At 43.6% G+C, this 22,199-nt stretch overlaps 3 protein-coding genes across 5 annotated transcripts in view; 1 reads left to right on the top strand and 2 right to left on the bottom strand.

Moving 5' to 3' along the window:
• LOC118300548 (E3 ubiquitin-protein ligase RNF43) overlaps positions 1 to 19,591 on the bottom strand; it is an 84,577-nt gene extending 64,986 nt beyond the window's left edge. For 2 of the 3 annotated variants that reach the window (XM_035625041.2, XM_035625042.2), the window contains exons 1-2: positions 16,231 to 19,591; positions 10,214 to 11,566 (exon numbers count right to left, since the gene is read on the bottom strand). In XM_035625041.2, the coding sequence (XP_035480934.1) occupies positions 10,214 to 10,435 (222 nt within the window). In that variant the 5' untranslated portion in view covers positions 10,436 to 11,566; positions 16,231 to 19,591. Of the gene's footprint in view, positions 1 to 10,213; positions 11,567 to 16,230 lie in introns of those variants that run through there. The other variant, XM_035625044.2, reaches the window with a different exon arrangement.
• Positions 12,392 to 16,005, bottom strand: hsf5 (heat shock transcription factor family member 5). Its single transcript, XM_035625046.2, has 5 exons — positions 15,643 to 16,005; positions 14,645 to 15,126; positions 13,523 to 13,810; positions 13,253 to 13,344; positions 12,392 to 13,059 (listed from the first exon to the last, which is right to left on the bottom strand). Exons 2-5 carry the CDS (start codon positions 15,108 to 15,110, stop codon positions 12,949 to 12,951), a joined length of 957 nt encoding a protein of 318 aa, XP_035480939.1. The 5' UTR covers positions 15,111 to 15,126; positions 15,643 to 16,005; the 3' UTR covers positions 12,392 to 12,948.
• Positions 18,987 to 20,484, top strand: supt4h1 (SPT4 homolog, DSIF elongation factor subunit). Its single transcript, XM_035625047.2, has 5 exons — positions 18,987 to 19,158; positions 19,576 to 19,682; positions 19,809 to 19,864; positions 20,097 to 20,150; positions 20,279 to 20,484. The coding sequence occupies exons 1-5, from the start codon at positions 19,090 to 19,092 to the stop codon at positions 20,344 to 20,346; spliced, it is 354 nt and encodes a 117-aa protein (XP_035480940.1). The 5' UTR covers positions 18,987 to 19,089; the 3' UTR covers positions 20,347 to 20,484.
• The last annotated feature ends 1,715 nt before the right edge of the window (positions 20,485 to 22,199 follow it).

Raw genomic sequence — 22,199 nt, 5'->3', positions numbered from 1 at the left:
ACGGTTACCGGCCTTGACCTGTATTCTGAGGGTACCAAAGGTGTCTCTGTGATTGGCTCATCAAAGTCAAAGGAGGAATTTAACCACGGTGTTTAATTGAAGTTGGCTATTTGGTGATATTATCATTCAGATCCCCTTGTCACCAATTTGATGTTTGTTTTTTATTTTATTTTTGCAAATCAACTGAATTTACTGTGCTTTTGGACAGTCCAATTTTATCAGTGATTGAATTAGTTGCAAGCTTTGATGAGGACTCTGCCTCTCGGCCGTCTTTTTGAGGACATGTCCTCTAAGATGCTAATTGGTTCCTCACGCCTCCACTTGTCCTGAGTACCAAAATAATCCAGAATGACGTGATCCAAAGTGGACCCAAACTTACCCAAATACAGACGGTCACTAATACCATAAACAATCTGTAGGAAACTGGGTGATAGACAGAACTAATACATAAGTTAATAGTTCAATAGTAAGCAAATCTAGATGGTTATAGATTGAGACTCTCCTTGACCTCAAGCAGTCTGAGTCTAATTTGGACGTGGTCTAACCTGGTCCTGGACTGGGTCTCTGTTCCTTCGAAACAAGAAGGCCCATATACTGTACATGTCTACCACTCATTCACACTAAGTGCCTGAATAGCTCTCCTCTGATAAGACTTATCTAGCAAGTTGGATTTGTGTGACTTGGATTTGCACCACTGTGCTGTAGTGTAACATTCACTCAAATGAGAAGTAGGAGCAGGCTGAGAAATAGTACTAATGGTAGTGGACGGGGAAAAAATGTGTTAAAAATGTATTTGTGAGAACTTGCATATGTGCATATACATATACAAGGACTTTTTCTCCGCAACCCTTGGGAGTGCATTTTCATCAAAAACTCACTGGAGGAGAAGAGGAAAAACTCTCCCTCCCCACAGGTGAACGGATATGAACTCATCAGTTAAACACACTTCTCTGGCAGATATACTAACCCCTTGTCTAATTGAAAAGCATGCACCATTCATTGGGTCCAACCGAGTGAACAGCCATCTATCATGCTGGCAGGCATGTGACAGGATGTATGATGATCAGTCATGTTCACAGAGAGCAATCATTCACCTCCTGCTCACAGAGCAGTCATTAGAAGAAGGCTACAAAGGGCAAAAACAGGCCTCATACACAACGTGAAAAAGTTTTTTTTCCATTTACGGTTTATTCTGCACAAAAAACTGAGCTAGCTATTGGGAAGTTAGCTCATTGATTGCATCAGGCCCTTATATATCGGGGGGAAAGAAACGACAAAGCGACACAAAGCGAAAGCGACAACTCGCGTGTTAACACTGTAACCAAGTTCCAATGAGGTGTTCACCAAGCGAAATAAGGGCGGCTTTTATCGTGCATGGCTTCATAAACAATCAGATACACCAGTTGCTCTTCAGTTGTAATTCCAGCAAAGCAGGTGCTTTCCATTGACAGTTTGACAAAACACACTTGGAAAATACTCAAAATGCAGCGAATTTGAGGGAACACATAAAATGTTAATTTCAAAAATTTCTCACATAAAAATTGAGACAATTTTGTACATTGACCTCTAGTGAGCAGGCCATTACTGCAATAGTGTATTACACTAATGCAGGGCCATAGTGGAAAGGTTTGAAACAACATTTTTTTTGCTGTATGATAATCGTCACCATAATGATAATATCAAGATATGTATAGAAAGTTTGATTTGCAATAATAATGTTATAGGTCATTTAATTTTGGCAATTTAATTCTAATATCCTACCTACTAGGGTTGTGCGGATAGAAGATGTTCTTGGTGATCAAAGATGGTCAGAGTGATCATAGACAGCCCAGTTTCAAGACAATATTGTTTTTAACTTCTTTTTTATCATGGCAATAGTATTGAATTTGGCTCGCTAATTAATGTCTGCATTACCCCAATGTAATCAACACTTGCAAAAACATCACATTCACACAAGCGCGCACACACGCACACACAAAGTTTCTTAGTCTGCTTGCTTCTCATTTTTCATTTCCTGATTGTAAATTTCAGTCAATGAGAGGGGGGGGGGGCGCTGTAGGCAATAAGCAGCTGTTTCTACGACGCTCGTCCTCCGCTTCCAGAGTGTGAGAGAGGATCTTGGGGTAGAAAATAATCACTATAAGAGATAACTTATATGCTATGATGGTGTGTGAAACAAATGGAGATGGAAATAATTTTAAAAAGGCACTGGATTATATACACGATATAATAACGTGTGTTATCAACACAATATCAACATTTCCTTTTATAACTATTACCTCCAGTTCTGGTATATCATGACAGCCCTAGTCTCAAACCACTTGTCTGATTTTTGGCACTGAGACTAAATTAGGCCGTGTTGCTGTCACAGTGAAATTTGTGTTTAGCATTTCTAAAAAAGTAAATCAAACTTAATACTAAGCAGGAAAGTATGAGGCCCATTAACGCAACTAACACTGAAGGCTTCCTGAGAAGGAGGCAGAAAAAGGTCAGAAGGGGAAATGCTGTTTGTTGTTCCGAAGTGACCATGTGACTTTAAGAGACATAAAGAATTTTTTGTCAACAGTTATCTCCCTGGTTTTGGGGTTACAATATGGCTTTTGTAGTTGAGCAGCACCGAAAGATCTAAGTCACTTTGATCCCGCTTAATAGCGTTTGGTAAATGATCTCAGTATGGGAGCTCCGCCTCCTGCGGCAAACACACACACACACACACACACACACACACTCACACACACACACAAAGAATCAGACAGGTGAAAGCTCTTCTTCTTGTGGATCATTGAGCCAAGCGTTCAAGCAGAAAAGTAGAAAATTTGCTTCCACTCACAAGACAGCTCTGTGCTCCCTGCAAATCCTGCTTTCTGACAACACCACTGTGCAGCGCTGGCACAAATGTATCGACCTTTACAAGTAGCACAAAAACATTTTCAACTCGTCACCTAGGAATCAAGCAAAGTATGGCAATTTATAAGGGATGAATTTACATTGCTGTTTGATTGCTATTGCTACATTTGCCAGAGCAGTGGGCACAAAGCCATACAAATAAATTGTCTGAGAGTGACTGGGGGAGCCACAGGGAGCCGAAGAGAGGGAGGGCATTTGTCAGAGAGCATTTATCTGTGGTATGATGATGACTCTTTTCCTCCAACCTCTCAGCTCAACTAAGCGCTTCCTGCCTTTTGAGTACATGTAGCCAATTGTGTCCTCGACACTAAACCACATGCGATGAATTACAACCATTTTAAAGAGCTATCAAGAAACAAGAGAGGCCTGGTTAGAGGAGAGGAGGAGGAATTTGAAGCTTGCGCTGCTGGGGAGGAAGAGGAGCGAGACAAGCAGAGAATTGAGAAACTGCAGAGAAGCGTCTGAGCCTTTGATGTTAGAGGGAGCAGAAAAAGGGCGGCTCGTGGCATAACAGGCAGAGCATAAGTTAATGGTGACTGACTACACTTACACTATCTGTGAAGACGTTTGGCTGAAATGAGCAGAACTATCTCTAATATGACATCAAGCAGAAATGAGGTCCCAAATGATGAACAGTGGGGAGTTGATTTCAACACCACATCTCAGCTCCAAACACAGGAGAGCCAAAACAAACCATTAGTACAAAGTCTGCAAAAGTTGAGTTTTTATTTAACTTTGGAAAAAAACAAAACGTTGGAAAATATTTTGTCAAGTCCAAAATTTGGGACAGGTCTGCTTATTAAACAGAAGTTTGACCATGAATCGTTTAAAATCACATCCATCTAGAAGCCAAAGATTTATAGTTGCACTTGACGAGAGTGGTTCTTCCTGCTCTGGCCAGTGAAGTTTTCAGTTTCAAGGACTACAGGTGGTTTGATTTGGGGAAAGAGGAAAAAGAGGCCCATTCTCTTTTGTAATATGAATAGTATGACGATTTAAAAAAACAAAACCTCCATGAAACTATAATACAAACTCATTCAAATTCTGGTGTCGAGATAATAAACAAGACCAGGAGTCTACAGCCATGCTGGCAGCTCTGTGAGGCGGTACTTAGGCATAGTCGTGCTCATAATGACACAGCTAGCATGCTGATGTTCAGCTGCTATAATGTTTACCATTTGGGTTTATCGTGTCCGTCAGCATGGTAACATAATGCGATATAAATACAAAGCTCAACTGAGGCTTAGGAGAATGTTTGAAGTGATGATGGTGCGAGACGAAAAAGTTCAGAGATCACCAGAGTTATTACACTTCATCCTGGGTGTGACGTGAATGTTTGTAACCAAATTTCATCAGGATACAATCAGTAGTTGTGACACGTAAAGTAAGAGAATCACAAAAGCCCTAAGGATACTTTGTCTAGGAAACACAAATGTCTTTACAAAAGTCTGTGCCCTTCGGTCAATTAGATTTGAATAGGTATTTCAGAGGACAAGTGAAAACTTTGGCCTGCTGGTGGTGGAATTCCAAAGATGGGTTAGGGTCAGGGTTCATTGTCATTGCAGACTAAGGTGAACAAAGAAATGACAACTTTTTTATAGCCTATCAAAATGAAGAATATTTTGGTTTTAAAACCAAATGATCTAAAGATCTAACTACTTCATTATTATCAACATTATCCTTGTGATCAAACCTTTCACCTGAATGAGAACACAGAACAGACTTGCCAACTTTCCCACCAGGAGCATCTGCACTCCGCTGCCATGTGGAGCAATTGTCATCTGTTGCAAAACGGTTCTCTGTAAATCTCCATAAATGTGGCCTTGATCCCCGGGGAAGGGACAGCTTGGCCTCCACACCCGCTATGGATCAGCAAGCTTTTCCTATGTGCTCCCAGTGGATCCATTTCAGCTGGAAAGGGACAGGTGCTTCACTTGACCTGCACTGTCAGGACAGATTCAGAAAAGGTCACACGAGATACCCATCTCCCGGGAATACAAAAATGCATGGGTACTCTCAACTGTTTATCGACAGACATTTTACATAATTGAATTCGACTGAACCTGAAAGCACCCCGGGCCCTGGCTGGTCCCAACTGGTCCTATGTCAGGTATGGTGCCAAAAAAGAAAAATATAAGGCATGTGTGTGTGTATGTGTGAACGTGTGCGTGTGCGTGTGCGTGTGCTCTTTTATAGTCAGCGGTGACTCATTCCTCTCCATTGTGATGGATGCGTGGCCACATAATGGCCAAACTTAAAAGAGCTGAGTACATTGCTGCTCCTGCAGTGCTCCGCTGGTTTCTCAGAGGGATGGACAATATAAAGGCGCTCAGAAAGAAGACATGAACAAAGCCTGGATCATTAACGTTCCATTCAAGTGTGTGATATTATGTGTGTATGCGAGTTCTCAACACTCAATGTGAGACCAATGAATATGACAGCGCGCGCGCACACACACACACACCATGGTGAGGACAAGCTCTCACTTTAATGTGAAATTTTATAATGCTTGTTTCTGCTCTGATGTTCTCTTTTTATTCTTCTGTCCTCTCCAACTCAGCCTTTCTGTGGGCCGGTTCAAGGATAAGTCCAGCAGTAATGCCTTTACCATACTGCATTGTGCACATGTGTGCACTTAGTATGTGTGTGTGTGTGTGAGTGTTTGCATGCTGTACATGTATGTGCTACAAAAAAAACAGGAAATTAAGTATGTGACTCTTTAGCATAAATGAAGGGGTGAGTGGATGAGTGAAACGGTGATAGTGTCAGCATGTACACAGAAGTAGCAGAGACCTTTCCTGGTCATTTGCACGAGGAGAGCTATGAAACTTAGACAAGAATGTGTTGTATAACGTTCAAGAATTCCAGACCTGGTCTAATGACTTAAAAAGAAGGGGGCCGGCAGGATTGAGAGACTTGCCATGTTTCCCTGACCTGCCTCTCCCGTCCTCCCGGTGCTGCAGAGATGGTGAGAAACATCTCAACAGCCATCTCTTGTGGAAGAGGATGGGCAAGACAGCACTAGCCCCCCGCTTCCTGTGCTGCAGGCCAGAGCTTTTGTCAGATGCCTGCCCAGGAGAAACCATTAGTCCAGAGCTCGTCTGATAGCTTGGACACACATGGGGTGTGTTCGAGGCAAGTGCCAGAGGCAACACAGACCAGTGGTCTCACATCGCTGGAGGAAGGAGACGCAGATAGGAAAGCAACAGCAGACGGTTTGAGCTGATGAACATATGGAAATATAGAGGACAAACATGTCTCGACAGCGGATCTGTGCGAGCCGGCCACATAAAGGAATGAACACAATCTCAATGTCAACACACCGAGCATGTTTCAGATGTTATACCTTGTATTTTAAGGACGACTGACCCCGAACGTCCTCCCTTTCTACATAAACAACACTTAATCAATGTTTTTTTTTTAACCGTCACTGTGGCAAAGCAGGCGGAAATTGTGAGCTTTTACAGCCATTTCATTCATTCCTCTATGTAACTGCCAATGTCGCTGGGCGCCAGAGGGGATCATGGATGGAGACGTGACTCTACCGCTGTGTGTGTGTCTCAAGGTCTCATATGGTGTCCATACCAGTGGACATAGCGGAGCTTCGCATGCTGGACAGAGTTCCTGTGAATGTTAACTGGTGATTGCAGCAAAATATCAGAGCAGGCCCCTTCCAGCCTACTGCAACTCTGTGTTACCATATTGTGAGGAGATTTAAGAACAAGACCTCAACCTCTTTGCCAAATGAAATGAGATTCATAAGCAGGGAAATAACTGGAGAAAATAAAAGTGACAGCAAATCACTAAATTGAACGTGAAAAAGTAGCACTGGTCATTCGCACCAATCCTATATTCAGCCATTTTACTGAGATGTCCCTTTCAACATTGCAGATCATCCACATGCCAACTGATTCATGCTATATATCAAACCCTTTATGGAAAAAGAGTAAAAAAAACAAGAAATGTGCGTGAAATTTTCCTTATTTTCAAGTTACATTGAATCTTCAGCTTTCTTATCAAGAGCCCTCACACAACAACAGGTTAAGAGAGCCAATGAGAAACCAAAAAGCTCCACGCTCCTGCACACACTTCAGGAAAAACCTTCAGAATCCACGTCACATTTACAAACTGTGCAGAGAGCAGCGACCTCAGCAATGTAAAGCAGCGAGGAGCCCCAAGGAGGCCTGGACAGGATGTTATCTCATCCAGGGCGATAGGAAGTATGGACAAGAAATCTAGAGGGAGGGGGAGGAGAGGGCCCATATGGGAAGTGCAGTGTAAACAGTCTCGGTTTTTAATCACCCCGGCTCACGTTCCGAACTGGACTTGCTTTGATGTTCTCCCTCAGCGCACCCCTCCGCCCTCCCGCCCCTCGATCCCAAACGGCTGTGCTGAGGGCCAGCCGGGGGGAAATGTGCAGATAGTGTCCTCGAACGGTCGAGGGAGGCGCTCGGTGCCTTGGGGGACACCGAGAAGGGAGATGAAAGAATGCGAAGTGCAGAGTTAACTTGTGTTAACTCAATTGCCTGGCCTGCCTTAATTACAGCTGGTGTATAAAAGTGAGCTCTCAAAGGTCAGTGCAAAATTTCAAAGAAGAAAGATCCAAAAATACAGCGTGAGGGGAAAAAAGAGAGCCAGGGAGGCTATAAATGAAAATAGGTGGAATTTTTATGATGTCATTTGATCGAGTACAATGCCTGTTGGAAGATAAACTTCTCCAAACAGAGGCCTGAAGACAGTTGACGATCCTTTCGGGTTTTGAGTTATCCCTTAAGCCTTTGCACTTCTCCTAGGGTCACTGTGCAAGATGAATTCTGGAAGGGGGGAGAGAGAGAGTCAAAATTCCTCTGCACTTGTATTTGTCCAAATAGAGCTGGCCAGACCCCAGCCAGTGTTCCAATGAACGTGTTCATTCAGAGGACAGGGCACACTTCCAGGGAGATCACAGTTTTAATAGATCAGAGGGAGACGCGCACCAAAGCAAAGTCTCATGGCCTGAATACACAGACGACTGGGAACTTTCCCTACACCCTGTACTTTGAGTTTGTTCCTCACACGCATTAGCAGACAGGTTCAAAACAGGATCTTGTGGTATTTAAAAGCAACAAACTCCTGCTACACCTACAAAAAGTAAAAGGCTGCAAAATGTGATTCTCTACTGCTTTTTTACGAGCACAGTTAAGGTGGATTTTATTCTAACGTCATACAACTTGTGCAAAACTCCTTTGGTTTTCAAATCAAAAATTACCTTAAGCTTTTAATACTTTGCTTTCCTAAATATCAACCTAAAAAAGATTAAATAGTTAGCACTTGCTGGACTAACTGACCAGAATTTAGGCTCATTGAAGACATCCACCAATTTGGTTGTGGTTATTATGAGACGTTAATCGGCCGGACAGTTTAATCACAGTGGCGAGATCGTAATCGGTGATAGAAAGGGGACATTGGGAGGCAGCGAATCCATCTATGGAACTCCACCTCCCCTTTCCGGCCTTCATCCCCCTCGTCCACTGGAAGGCGAGAACATAAAGCGGGAACTGCAAAGCCGCCTGCAAAGGCAACGAGGACCTGTTGGAACAGGCCTGCGCTGCCACAAAGAGCATCCTGCCTCAAAACACCACCTCTTCGGGAACAGCCTAGGAAGAGAGAGTCCAACAATGACTTCAGAGCGTTGGACAGAACCACAAGCAATGGTCAGACATAGAGAAACAAGAAAAGGTCCATAGAAAAGCAACTCTGCCTGCAAAAAAGGGAGGGAAAAAAAAAGAGAAAACTAGGGATCTTATCAGCAGAGGATTAGGCTGTCGCCATTCTGACTGTGTCAGAGATGAAAGTATTAGCTGGATAATGGCACTGGTGCACTTTCTTTCACACCTCGGGGGGAAATATGTGCAGCGATCATTTCTACAATCTTGGCCCCATCAGCCATGTGCCAGCTTAATATGCACTGTACCTTAGTATGTACACTGTGTCGCTGGAGCTCTTTGCTGAGACCTGGTGACAGGGGGTTAATATCTTTTAGTGCATTTACCGTAAATGTATATTTTGTCCAACGGATCTGTACAAAAAAACCCAACATGTGCAAGGTTTTATAGGTGGGGGGGAAAATAAAGAAAGCTGGAAATCCCAGAAAAGTGTTTGATCTCAGCTGCACTGTATTTTGCCTCAATAACATGTTGCAAGCGAGCCACACAGGCAGATTTAAGTCACATTGTTTTAACTGAAGCGGAGAGCAGCGCTGGCTTTTCACCATCCCTAATGCAGGGCTTTCTCCGGCGGAGAAGCTGCGTAAATCCTGATCAATTATGGCGAAGTGAGGCATCTGGCTCGCCAGTCACGAAACCTCCCACACCTGGTGAGTGAGGAGAGACAAGATCCTACAGTGCCGCATATCTGTCGTCCCGTTTCTCTGGAAACGGCAAATAAATTGACGCAGCCGGGGCTTTATGGCCCCCGGGACCCTTAATCCACTCCTGAATCCGAAAAATGCACACTGAATAGACTACGTGCTTTACATTACATGGTGGAAAAAAGCACTCACTTTTGTGGAAGTTATAGGTTTACATGGGTCTTGACATGATTTGTGGGGTTGTTTAATAGTCTTCAACCACACATTGACCTTAAGAAATGTCAGAAGAAAATTAGATGTCTTTTACACTAAGTGCCTCAGAAAAGATACACCTACCCACGAAAGTTGGCAACCCTAACCAAACCACTGTTGTTGCTTTTTTTTTCAGGGATGTAAAAATAGACTGAAAACAAACCAACCTGGGTGTCATTGCTGTTGTTCAAGGAATTTAGATACTCTGTCATCACACGCCGAGTAGAAAGTATAGCATTTTGTGTACTGTCTACAACCCACGGTCACTACGGTGTTTTGACGGCGTAGTACGGCAGCAACAAGTTCAGGTGTTCACCGGACAGCGGATGCTGTGCACTCTTTTGTCAGATTATGGAAGCATGTGGGGTCAAGGGTCGGTGCACCGGAAGACACGGGACAGTGTGTCAGTAGGAAACCTAACTGTCAGATTCATGTTTGTACATAGATCCCATTTCTTATGAGCTGTTAGTGAGGAATTATTCCTCTCATGTTGTCATGATGAGTCCAGTGGATATGAAGAGGGCTCCAAAAACACAAGAGCCATCTATTTAACTTTACAATAGGAAACTATAAGATGGGAGCCTGCTGACCGAAGCTCTGACTGCAGACTCCGGTTTCCTTTTCTTTCTTTCTGTGTTTCGCCTGCTGCTCGGGGGTAAAGGGAGAGTGAGGATGGGGAGTGTGACAGTGTGGCTGCTCCCTCACCTGCATCAGTTTCCCCTCCGCGTAGCCGGCGCTCCCTCCCACGAACAGCCCCTCCAGGGTGATGGGCTGCCCCGCGGGCTCGCTCCTCAGCAGGGTCACCCTGATGACCGCTCGCAGGGCCGGCCGCTCGGGCTCCAGGCCCGGCTGGCCCAGCACCACCTGCAGGGCCGCCATGAACAGCCACGGCCAGAGCCCGGCCAGGCGCCGCTGGGGGACGGTCATGGCCTCGGCGGTAGCGGCGGTGCCCGGCCGCACATGGTGGACTTCAAAGCAGGCAAGCGCCGCGGGCGAACACGAGAAACGCCGTTTGACGCGCGTCCCCTGCGTCTTCTCCCCCTCTGTCTCCCCTCGGGCGACTACTGCGAAATGGATACAATCCAAGTGTTCAACGCTGGAGGACGGCCAGCATAGCTCGCACTCATAACTCAAAAGTTGCGCTCAGCACCCGCGTGAATATTCAGACTACACACGTTATGGAAATGCGCGTCACTCGGTGCCCGCGTGGAGCCGGGCGCGCCGCTGCGGGGGAACCGACACCGCTCCAGGGATCTAATGGGGAACCCTTTTCTTTTTTCACACTTAATCCAGTGTCGTTAATGCGGGCGGCGACACACGCACGCGCACACGCACACACACACACACACACGTCACGCTGTGACAGAGCGTGAAGTGGTCTTCACGGGACACGCAGCGCAGGTCCTCCCGTGTGTAACGCGTGTTGCCTTCAGGTGTCCTGTCCCAGATGAAGCGCAGGTCCGGACAGCGCAGTGTCGATCTTCCTCCGCGGGCCCCGGCTACTACAGCTTGCTGCTCGTATTGTTGTTGTTGTTGTTGTTGTTATTGTTGTTGTTGTTGTTGTTATTGTTGTTGTTGTTGATGTGTATTGTTGTGACTCCGGTCCCCGTGCGGCGCAATCACGTCTTGTGGCCGAACACGAGTTGACAGACGGCGTCAGAAGGCAGCTCGTCCCGTCGGCGCCACATTTTTTTCTTTCTTTTTTGGGGGGGACTTAAATCCACCGAAAACTTCGCGGAGCGCCGACTTGAACTTCAAAGGGCTCGGCTGCAGGTTGCCGCCGGAAGCTCACAAGGCATGTCGACCCGCAGCGAAGAGCCGAGAGTGTCGGGTCGAGTTTTAACAACCGTGGGGTTGGGAGAAGAGGAGAAGGGGGAAATCCTCGAAGGAGTTGTTCAATTCAGTCCATGTCGTTTTCGTATTATGACCCACAGAGATCGGACCGCTGCAGTGCTCCGCTCGTGTCCCGGCGATCACACTGGCTCCGAAGGCGAAACGAGCTCCGCAACGTGCCCATCTACTCCCTCGCTACACTCGGCTCTCCTTCAAACCTGCTCGCTGCAAACAGGGAGAAAAAAAGGAGGAGAGAAGGAGAAGAAAGAATGAAACGAGTGTAGGGGGGTGGGGGGGGCATTCCCGAGTTCAGAGGCTCCGCTGCGCTGTGAGAAGTTAGATAAGATCCCCCTGAGAACGAGGACAGCGTGGACCGTCTATCAAAGAAACAGTAAAGTGGGATAAAAAAAAAAAGGTGCTCGAAAATCCTTGTAGTTCCCGTGTGATGTTGGTGAAGTGCAGAGACAGTGTGCAGTTATGACACCGTCTCTACATGAGTCTACCTCCCGGACTCTCTCCCTCTCCCCCGGGATCTCATTGACGGCCTCTACCTGCTCACTGTCTTGCTGCCTTCGCTTGCCGTCGGAGTTTGGGGTTTCTCTAAAAGCTCTGCACACGAACGTCCCCCCCCCCCAAAAAAAGTACAAATGGTAGTTTATTAAGATGAAAGAGAAGCCATGTAAGCTAATTGTCCTGCAGCAGTTACATGTTATACTCATTATAATGGTTATGTTACTGACATTAATTATTATTTTTGTCTTAATTCGCACAGGCTTCGATTTGTGCACCAAAAAGCACCCACAACTTACAAGGAGGGTGGGGGAAAAAAGTTTAATGAATAAAGTAACAGGAGCTTCCGAGGCGCACGTGAAGGCAACATTAGATGCTGAGGGAGGAGCAGCCGCACAAGCAGCAGCGCTGATCAAAAACCGATTGAGTGGCGCCCTCTAGTGTACAAAATCACCATCATCGTCGTCGTCAGCAGGCGCCTCCTGCAGCCAGCTGTCAACGACACAAATGAATACACACAAAAACAACGCATCCAGATAATTATCTCAAATATATATTTATGTTCAATAACAATGCATTTACACATGTGCCATCAAAACACACGGATTACATGTTTACAAACACTGCAGCTACGAAAAGATAATGTGTATATAATGAGGTGGGGGAAATACCACAAAAATTTCGTCACTACTGCAAAGCAAACAATCACTGGTAGATGACATAATAACAATGCCATTCAGTTATTCATGTATACCCCACTTCAGAAGTTTGTTACAACTTATTACAAACAGGATATGTTATTGAAATGTAAGTAAAAAAAATGTGCATATTAAAATGGGGAGGTGAGTTAAAGTAGGCTCCCTGCAAAAATATATATTAATATTTTAAAATTACAGCTCTTTCAAAACATCACAAATTAGTAAAACACTTAAGATTACAACACATTTTGCTGATGCTTTTGTCCAAAGCGACTTACAAGATAGGACTGTGTAAACATGTAGGTAAAATCTAGCTTTTTACACCAAAAGACTAAAAATGTACCAAAGTACAATAAGAATCTATAGAGAAGCAAAATATGAAACTTAAATTGATTGATTTCACAACAACAACAACTGGTTGCAGGAGGACTGGTCAGACACAGGTACGGTCTTCTCTGGGCTCACAACAAAGCCGTTACCGGTTTGCGCTGGCATCACTTCATCCGGAATCTGCAAAATGTTGTCCACATTAATGTCGAATTTTTTTCCCACCTCCTGGTTTTACTTATTTTGTGAGTCCTGATTGTGTTTCACAAAACACAGCACAGCGAAATAAAATGAATCTTTTAGACACAGTTACATGTTAAAAAATACCTGTCTTTCCAGCGAGTAACACGACAGTTACAACACATTAATTACCTACCAGGTAATAACCATGGGGGGAGAATGGTCCTGTCTGAAGCCCAATCTCTGTCATATGAGATGCCACAAAGTTTGGATAGTAGCATGGCACATCTTCAAGAAAAAACAAAAACCAAAAATAAATAATAATTGCGTTTTGGTTTAGCCTGTTACTGTTGGAATGCATAATTAAAAATTGTTTACTAAACATACAGATCAATTAAAGCTGAACAATCGTGTGCAATTTACGAGAAGTGTGGTTTGTAACTCGTTTCCAAACAGGTTCACTCACATTGGGAATAGAAGCCAGGCGGATACTGTGCAGTACAAGCATGAAAACTCGCATGGTGTGCGTAGGCCATCTGATCCTGCAGGACGTGCATGGCAGCTGGCCTCGGGGCCACTGCTGTGTAGTAGGGGCTTAGAGATACTGGTACGTCTGACAGAGGTGCGCCATGAACACGGGCCCTTCTCCGGCATCGTGGCGGGGCTGGGGTGCCGTTGAGTGCGGTCCTGGTCCGAGCTTTGTCTGGATAGAGAAGAGCGGACTCCTGTTGTGTGGGGCCAAGTGGTGAAGTGACTGCAGGAACAGGAAAAAAAAAATAATGTATGAAGCAACGCTACCTTTCAGACAGTGATATTGAAACTTAAGAACACAGGACTGTGGCGTCAAAATTTATTACATTCTTGGTACGAATGAAAAGTCACACAGGATTGTGATTCTCAAAGCGGGGGTTTGGTTGGTGGGTCCTTCTCACACTGCTTCCCACACGTGTGTACGGTCGAATTGTCAAATTGGCTTTGGAAGTTTCCTAAATCTTGACGTGACCAGGAAGTGTTTGATCAGCAGCCATGATAAGAGCTGTTCGGATTCTCTAAATACATAGTTTCCTATGTCCTTTAGCATAGGGTACACTGGACCTTCCTATGTGAGAGTATGGGGATATAGAAGTCCCAGAATTCATCGCGGCAGCGATATTTAACGTGACGTGCCATGCATTTATGTAAAAGATTCAATCCGAAGTAGAAGAAGTAGAGGAGTATGAATGTGACCCAGAAGAGATGCACGTCATCATGTAAGTTACTGTTACATATGAATCATTTACATCTGATGTCATAAGGTGGTAAAACACTGAAACATGCTGATGGAGCTGCTGCGTTTTTTGTAGTTCATCTTTGGAAATTTGTAGTTTCACCACAGCAGACGCACGTCAATAACATCCACCGTTGCATGATGACGTACTGTAGAGAAAGTCGAGTCGGATTCTCTGAGCAGCGCTGTCTGCTTTTCCTGAGTCCTATCAGTCCTCCTTTACACCTTTTTCCTTGACCTCGGGACATTTTCCACTGAGGTCACGGAATAGTAGACAGGAAGGACATTTCCCCCGCACCCATGACTCGCACTAATACTTGCCTTTTTTCACATGTTTCTGGTACTGACCCGGAGGCCGACATGCCACATCCAGTCCAGCCTTGAGCTTGGCCTTGTTGTCGGCAGTGAGTCTCCTCAGAGTCGCAACAAGTTCCGGGTGGTTTCGCTTGAAGTTCGGGTTGTAGAAATAATGACAGGTCCCAGTGACCCTGGTGGGATAAGGGCAGTTTTTGACAGGCGGATCGCCTTTCCTGAAGCCGTACAGGTTGAGCTGACGGACAAAGCTGGTGAAGTTGCTGGTTTTGAAGGCGTCGCGGTTGTCCGAGGTGGAGCTGGAGGGGGGCGACAGGACCTGCTTCTCGAAGAGCCGCTGATTGATGATGAGCACCTCGCCGAGGCTGTCCCAGCAGATGGCTTCGTAGGCCGGGTTGTTCACCAGACGCCACAGCTTGGCGGGGAAGTTAATAGGGTTGATGCTCTCCGGGAGTGAGCTCTCACCGACAGACATGCTTCAGTATGTACAACTAGAAACAAGGGGAAGTAGTAGCAGTGAGAACGGATGTGACCTCTCCTGAATACCAGGTCAACGGTCAACACGTTTACCTCCATATCAAAGTTAACTGTGACGTAGCGTGACGTGACTAACATGGGACCCGTATGGACGACGACGTCAACTTCGAGTGGTTAAAGTTTAAAAAAAAAGTAAAAACCCATATTCCCTCAATTAATAACAAAATGGAAACCCGCACCAAGTTATCCCAACAGTGTTCTTAAAACGTATATTAATCAAATAAAATGGTTTATTTCTAGCTGTACTCGACGACACACTATATAAAATTGCTAGCTTTGAACGTTAGCTTGACTCAGCTAGCATTAGCATTAGCTAGCAACACGCAAACGTTAGCTCGTGGTCAAACTGCTCTGCATAGTAACGTTAGTCAAAGTGACAGGCCTTTTTCTCTCTCGATATTGTCTTGCATTTTCGGGGTCATATTGTACGGAATTCAAATTTTTAAAACATTATACTACCATAACCGTACCTGTGACACCACAGAAGAAGACCGGCCCTGTCCGTCAGAACCGAGGGGGGTTCAATGAACCGTTGAAACAGTCCGAACGTCTAGTGCGACTCTGATTGTGGATTCAACAGCCAGGATCCTACGAGCTGTTTCTCCTAACGCTTTGTCTCTGTCCATTTGCATTAGGACAATTAATGTAAGTTCAATAATGCTGCAATTTGACAGTACTCTACAACAGCAAGTAGTAACAAAAGTCAAATTGCTCCGGATCGGATTAGTTTACCTTGAATTATACGCTTTCTGTTTTTTAAATACGTTTTATAAAGACAGCAAAAACAGATGATAATAATAATAATAATAATAATAATAATAATAATAATAATAAATTTCATTTATAGAGCACTTTTCATTGCTAAAAGCAATCAGATAGATAAATAACAGTAGATGCAATATATGATAGATAGATAGATAAATAAATAGGTAGATAGATAACAGTAGATAAGATAGATAAATAGATAAATACAAATATAACAGTAGATAAGATATATAGATAAGATAGATAGATCATAAGACGGAATTATCGTCTATTGAAATCCTATCGCACAATACCGTTGATGCAAGGATCCAAGGCATACACACACTCCTGTGATCTGGAATGCACACTCCTATGATCCGACAAACACACTCTTGTGATCAAAGGCACAAACACTCCTGTGATCTCATGGCAAATAACAGGAAGTGAATCCTCTCAGAATCCTACCTCTTTTGTATTGCAGCAGACAAACAGAGGCGAGTCACTGAGTTACTTGTTGACCCCATTTGAAAATACAAAACCAGACTGAGACCACCATCTTGAAAGTCAAGAAGAATTTCAGGGAAAAACCACATACAGACACCGAAAGAAATAATAAAGGAACTCTCGGTTATTTGAACCATTCTCTGTAAAGGCAAACCCAGAGTTCTTACCGGACTCTCCACAGCGATTCAAACTATCCAAAGTACACGGCGACTCATGCACTATTTTTCAAGTTTCTCCTGTGAAGAAATCTGTTTACCAGTTAGAAATAGGTATGGAGAGATGGCCACAAAGACCAGTTCCTTTCTAAAATTGAACTCACGAGAAATACAGTAACTGTAGCCGAAATGTTCCGGAGTAAATTCAACTAAATGTATTTGGGTAACACTACAGATTTAACAAAAACACAACAAATAGGTCAATAATGTAAAACATCAATAAACAAAGAACAACATGAATTTACAGCAGCTATATGAGTTGGTCATTTGTCTTTACCCTCGACCTCGCTTATGGATTCCCAAGCTGTAAATCTAAACAGGCCAGAATCTGCAAAATTTTGAAACGGTTGAAATTTCACGTGTGGTTAAAATATAGCAAAAATTTGTGACACAGTACAGTAATAGTATGATACAGTAGAATAATAATTATTTGTTTTCGAGTCCAAAGATTGAGTTGATTTTATGCATGACAGTAAGTTATCTGGAGAAAGCTTGTGAAATGAGGAAAAATAACTCTTTATTGAGTCAATTTATAGAAATGCAATAGTTCTGTACGCGATATTGTTTGGATTTCTTTTGATTTTCTTTTCCTTTTTTCAGTGTGTCTTTTTTACATTTGTAAACCGGAAAAAGATTGTAAATTAGGGGCGTCTTGTAATCCCAAGAAGCGATGGGCCAAATGTTGGCATGACACAGAAATACAAAATATATATATGTATATATGGTTAAGAGTAATAAAATATCATCTAAAAATAATCAAAAAGGAAAACAAAGCATACGAGAAAATTCATTGAAAATGCATAAAGGTATAGAACCAAACGCCAGTAACAGGGTTAGTGGGGTGGTACACAAGTTTAATTTAATATATGTTTAAAATAAAGATTAATAAGGAATCTCCAAACCAGAAGGCTTCTTTTTTCTGTACAGACATCAGCACTCATCGGTCCGAGCTTGAGCAGTCACTACAGCTGTGAGCCTGATTCTGAGCGTGTCACAGTCGTCCCAGCAATCACCATTATCACCTTCTTCAGGCTGCATAATGTAATTAAGGCAGTCAAAATTGCCCTCAGACACAAACTCCCCCTTCAACTGTTGTGCCTTCAAAAAGATGAAGCGCCACCGGGTCTTCAGCCCAAACTCCCTCTCTACCACACACCTTTCCCTGGACAGCCTTGAATTGTACCTGCTCTCAACAGCATCCTGAGCAGGCTCGTGGAACGAGGTCATCAGGCAGATGGGTTGTGCCAAACAGGGATACCCCTCCCTCACCAATAAGGCACCATCCTGGAGGTGGGTACAGCTGGTGCACACAGACCCTTGCATCGTGCACACGGCCAGGGAAGCTCACACTAACGTCCAGGAAGCGACCCATGTGGTCACAGACGACTTGGAACCGGATTGAGTTGAGCAGAAGTAGCCCGCTGCAAACCATGCAGGTGGTTCAATTCAGACATCACACCCATCTGTGCTCCTTGCCACATAAAGCTGAAAGCTGGGGAACCAGAAAGGGGCCCTGTTGGGGGTGCGGATGAAGCCCTGGACGTCCCAGCTGATGTGGTGAACCAAGTTCAGGGAATGTCAAAGGCCTCTGACGCAACCCTGTAAGATGTGCCACAAGCCAACCAGTTCACAAATACAAGGACCTCAATTCCCTCCCCCATCCTTGGTTGGTGTCACCCAGGAGACTTAGGATGTTCTCCATTGTCGGCCTTGACAGACGAAAGTCCTTCCTAGTAAGGCCCTCTTGCACTGACCTGTAAAGGCTATTTATGATATTTTAGCAACTATTGACAATCTATTTATTTATTTATTACTGTTGACTATGCTAATAAATTGTCTATTTAATGATTTGAAACAACTTTATTGTAATTTTCAAATCATTACAATGTTTTTTCTGATGATCAAATTTTCTATGATCATGAAACAAGGCCTTTTTCAAACTTGTTTGATGCATAGGCTACTTTTAAAATTAACCAATAAGAAATCTATCAGACAAATGGAATATCTACAAGATATTGCAGATTAAGGGAGTAGCTTTCACTTTCTTCCATCTCAACTGTTGACATAACATTAACATACTGGGAGATTGCAAGCTGATTGATATTAGATTAGCTTTATGATCTGGCTGGTGCAAAATGCATTTTTAGCTTTTGTAATTGAACATTTTAGTATTATTGCACTGGGATGTTTCAAGTATTTAAGATAAACTGCGCAGTATAATCAGCACACGATTTCTAAAATAAGTAAAACAAATAATTATACAAAACACTTCAAGCACTATCTGTAACCAAGCTGAGATTTTCCGACAGGCGCGCTACACAGACACCTCTGTGCCGATGCTCAACTCGGACCCCGCGCATGACGTATTTCCTGGGCGACAGCGATACATCGAAGAACAACAGTTTTGTTCGTTCGGCTTTTCTGTCGTAAGTTTCCCTCAAGGAATTGAACAGAATGGCTTTGGAAACTGTCCCGAAGGACCTGCGCCACCTACGAGCGTGTCTTCTGTGCTCGCTGGTGAAGGTAAACGTTGGGCCGCGAGAAAGTAACGATCGACCGAGCTTCTCCGCTAACGTGGAGCCTAGCCGCTCTCCGCGCAGTGTCTCACGCAAGAGTCATGTTTGAAGTGATGATCTCACGATGGATTTGATGTACTGTATTACTGAGCGGTAGAATGAGACCGTTGGAACAATTGAATGCGGTTAGACGAGGGTGTGTTGGTCGGGCAACAAGCTACACGTGTATAGCTAAACACATCCGAACCACGCTTGTACACAAACAAATGTTTACTTCCCCTTTGAACAGGTAGTGACTGTAGTAGACCTGATGGAGAATATTTGTGATCAACTATGTTTCCTGCTATCTGAAGTATTCATCGATCATTGTTCCGGGCTCATGACACATTATCCACTCACCCAATCCCCCCCCCGTCTTCCTCAGACCATTGACCAGTTCGAATATGACGGCTGCGACAACTGCGAGTCCTACCTGCAGATGAAGGGGAACCGAGAGATGGTCTATGAATGCACAAGTTCCTCGTTTGACGGGTAAACGATCCACGTTGTACTGATCTCCCCCAGAAACGTTCACAGTGTTGTTTTCTTAGTGTTTACCACCAACCACGTCTGTCTGTCTGTCTGTGTGTGTGTGTGTGTGTGTGTGTGTTTTCACAGCGTGATCGCCATGATGAGTCCCGAGGACAGCTGGGTGGCAAAATGGCAGCGGATAGGTGAGGATGTGGGCCTGTACTTAAAGCGCACGTGCACACACACGCGCGCACACACACACACACACACACACACACACACACACACAGCTAGCTTTACAGTTGGTATACCCCAACGCTTTAGAGAACAATCTAAATCATGCTTTTATTCAAACAAAAAAGTATTGTCTGAAGTCATTTTTTAAAAATTAAATTCATAACTGTCGTGTTTATATCATGCTCTTTCATCTCACAGGAAACTTCAAGCCTGGTGTATATGCAGTGTCAGTGACAGGCAGACTTCCTCCAGGTATCTAAATTATCCTATGTAACAAATCATACACACCCAGAAAGTACATCTTTGACTGTCTTCTTGACTGGAGTTTCTCATTGTTTATTTTGCTTATTTCCCCCTTATTTTTTGTCTCATTTCTGAAGGCGTGGTGCGAGAGTTGAAAAGCAGAGGAGTGATTTACAAGTCCAGAGACACGGCGGTGAAGACGTAAACCTCGACTGCGTCCAGTTTGCACCGTGGGACTCCAATTCTTGTTTTATGTTTGTGATTAGGAATGTTAGCATAGGGGAGGGACGTTTCTTATTTCTTTGAATAATTGAGGGAAAACAAATAAAGTGTTTTATTAGAATTTGTCATATCACTGTTTATTTTTGTTTCTGTAAACTGTACAAAGTCAGATTAATTTATTCAAGGACAGGAATGTACCACGGAGGGGCACAATTCTCCATTTTCCCAATTTAAGAAAATACTAAGTGAGAGCAGAGCAGACACTTATTTTTTTCCAAGTCATTCTAGGTAGAATGTGTCAAACACATGCAGAACAATTTCCCATGGAACAGGCTAGTTAAAAAATGTATGTAAATAATAATACTGTGTATACTGGACATGTAACCCGGATAACAGATTAGAGTCATCAACTGTTTTCCATCTGCTCTTAAATTTTTCTTCAGCTCGTGGCATCATGTGTTACTTTTTGAGGCATTATAGCTTAAAAACCACATTCCCACTCAGGTTTCAGTGAGGTTCAGATTGAGCAGGTCCGTTTGTATTCTAAGGTAATGTAATCAACCCAGTTCAAGTCAAGTAAACTTAATTGACAATTCCTGGAGTATTGTTCCAGACATATACAGAGGAATTGAAAAACCGTTTGTCTCGGAGCCACGGTGCAATAGTACAAACCCAAAAAACAAAACAGAAAATAAGATATGTAATATATACAATAAATAAAATTCTAAATAGTGTAAAAGTAAGAGTAAGGCAAAAACACAGGATAGAAAAGCTAAAGAATCTGTGCAATAGAAAGGAAATAAAGTACAGTATGTGTAATATACAGGAAACTAAATTATAGAAGAAATTGAAAATGCCCAATATAAAGAATATGGAGTGCAGATTAAATGTAATAAATGTAGAGGGCACTGATGAAAGTGACAAGTGTTCCTCAGAGTCTGTGTAAATGACTGGTGCAGTTCCTGATGGGGGGGTTCAGAGTCCAGAGTTCTTGGGGGCGGAGGGGAGGGAGGGGAGAGTTATCAATTCAATGTGGCGAATTGGCCAATTTAGAAACTTGAGGGTACCGTTTTCTTTTTCACATTGGGTGAAGTAGGCTTGTATAGCTTTTTTTCCTTCAGTAAATCATTTAAAAACTTCATTTTGTGTTCACTTGGGCTGCCTTTGGCCAACATTAACGCTAGTTAGTTGATCTGAAACTTAAGAGGCACAAAAAAATAAAAATGGAAGAAATCAAGAGCACTTTGTTCAGCGTGAAATCACTGACGTCTCTACTGACTGATAAAGTGAGCAATTTAAGGGTACGGACTAAGTAGTGATGTCATTTTTGGTTTGAACAAATATGTCATGTTTCCTGTACATATTTATTTGGGTCACAAGATGATTGTTAATGTGACGATGATTCGTGTGCAGAGCCACTTGCTGCCAGTAGTGGGAACTAGAAGACAAACTATTAGTGGAGTAAGAACATTCTTGTCTCCTCTCAGTCAAAAACTGTCCCCAGTTAAACTTGAGAGCTCTCTTCGGTTCCAGTTACTTCTGCATCATTGTACAGTAGCATGTCAGTTATAGGCTGTCATCCTGTTATCCCTTGTACAGTATATCAGGTGTCGCACTCTGCTGTCGGCTTACGCTACGATTTAGGGAGAACATCTTTATTCCCAGAGGAGCCATGCTTAGTAGCCTAGTCGTACCAACGGAGGATGTGAGCACAGTTAAAGCTCTCGCTGGTCATATTACATGTGAAGAACTGCGAAATGTCACCTGGTGCTTTTGTTACAAAGGCGTGGTAAGTGAAACCACTCTGATTAAAAAAAAAACACAGGTGCTAAGGTT

The sequence above is a fragment of the Scophthalmus maximus genome, chromosome 2 (assembly GCF_022379125.1).
Source record: "Scophthalmus maximus strain ysfricsl-2021 chromosome 2, ASM2237912v1, whole genome shotgun sequence".
NCBI lineage: Eukaryota > Metazoa > Chordata > Actinopteri > Pleuronectiformes > Scophthalmidae > Scophthalmus > Scophthalmus maximus.
This window is presented reverse-complemented; position numbering and strand designations above follow the sequence as displayed.

Bases quoted from the DNA above. Each gene is read 5' to 3' on its own strand.
- hsf5 (XM_035625046.2), bottom strand. From the start codon at position 15,110: ATGTCTGTCGGTGAGAGCTCACTCCCGGAGAGCATCAACCCTATTAAC. The intron at 13,345-13,522 runs GTGAGTGAACCT...TTTTTCTTGAAG, and splicing joins GCCTGGCTTCTATTCCCAAT to ATGTGCCATGCTACTATCCA. The intron at 13,060-13,252 runs GTAGGTAATTAA...AACATTTTGCAG, and splicing joins CCCCCCATGGTTATTACCTG to ATTCCGGATGAAGTGATGCC.
- supt4h1 (XM_035625047.2), top strand. From the start codon at position 19,090: ATGGCTTTGGAAACTGTCCCGAAGGACCTGCGCCACCTACGAGCGTGT. The intron at 19,683-19,808 runs GTAAACGATCCA...GTGTTTTCACAG, and splicing joins ACAAGTTCCTCGTTTGACGG to CGTGATCGCCATGATGAGTC. The intron at 20,151-20,278 runs GTATCTAAATTA...TCATTTCTGAAG, and splicing joins GACAGGCAGACTTCCTCCAG to GCGTGGTGCGAGAGTTGAAA.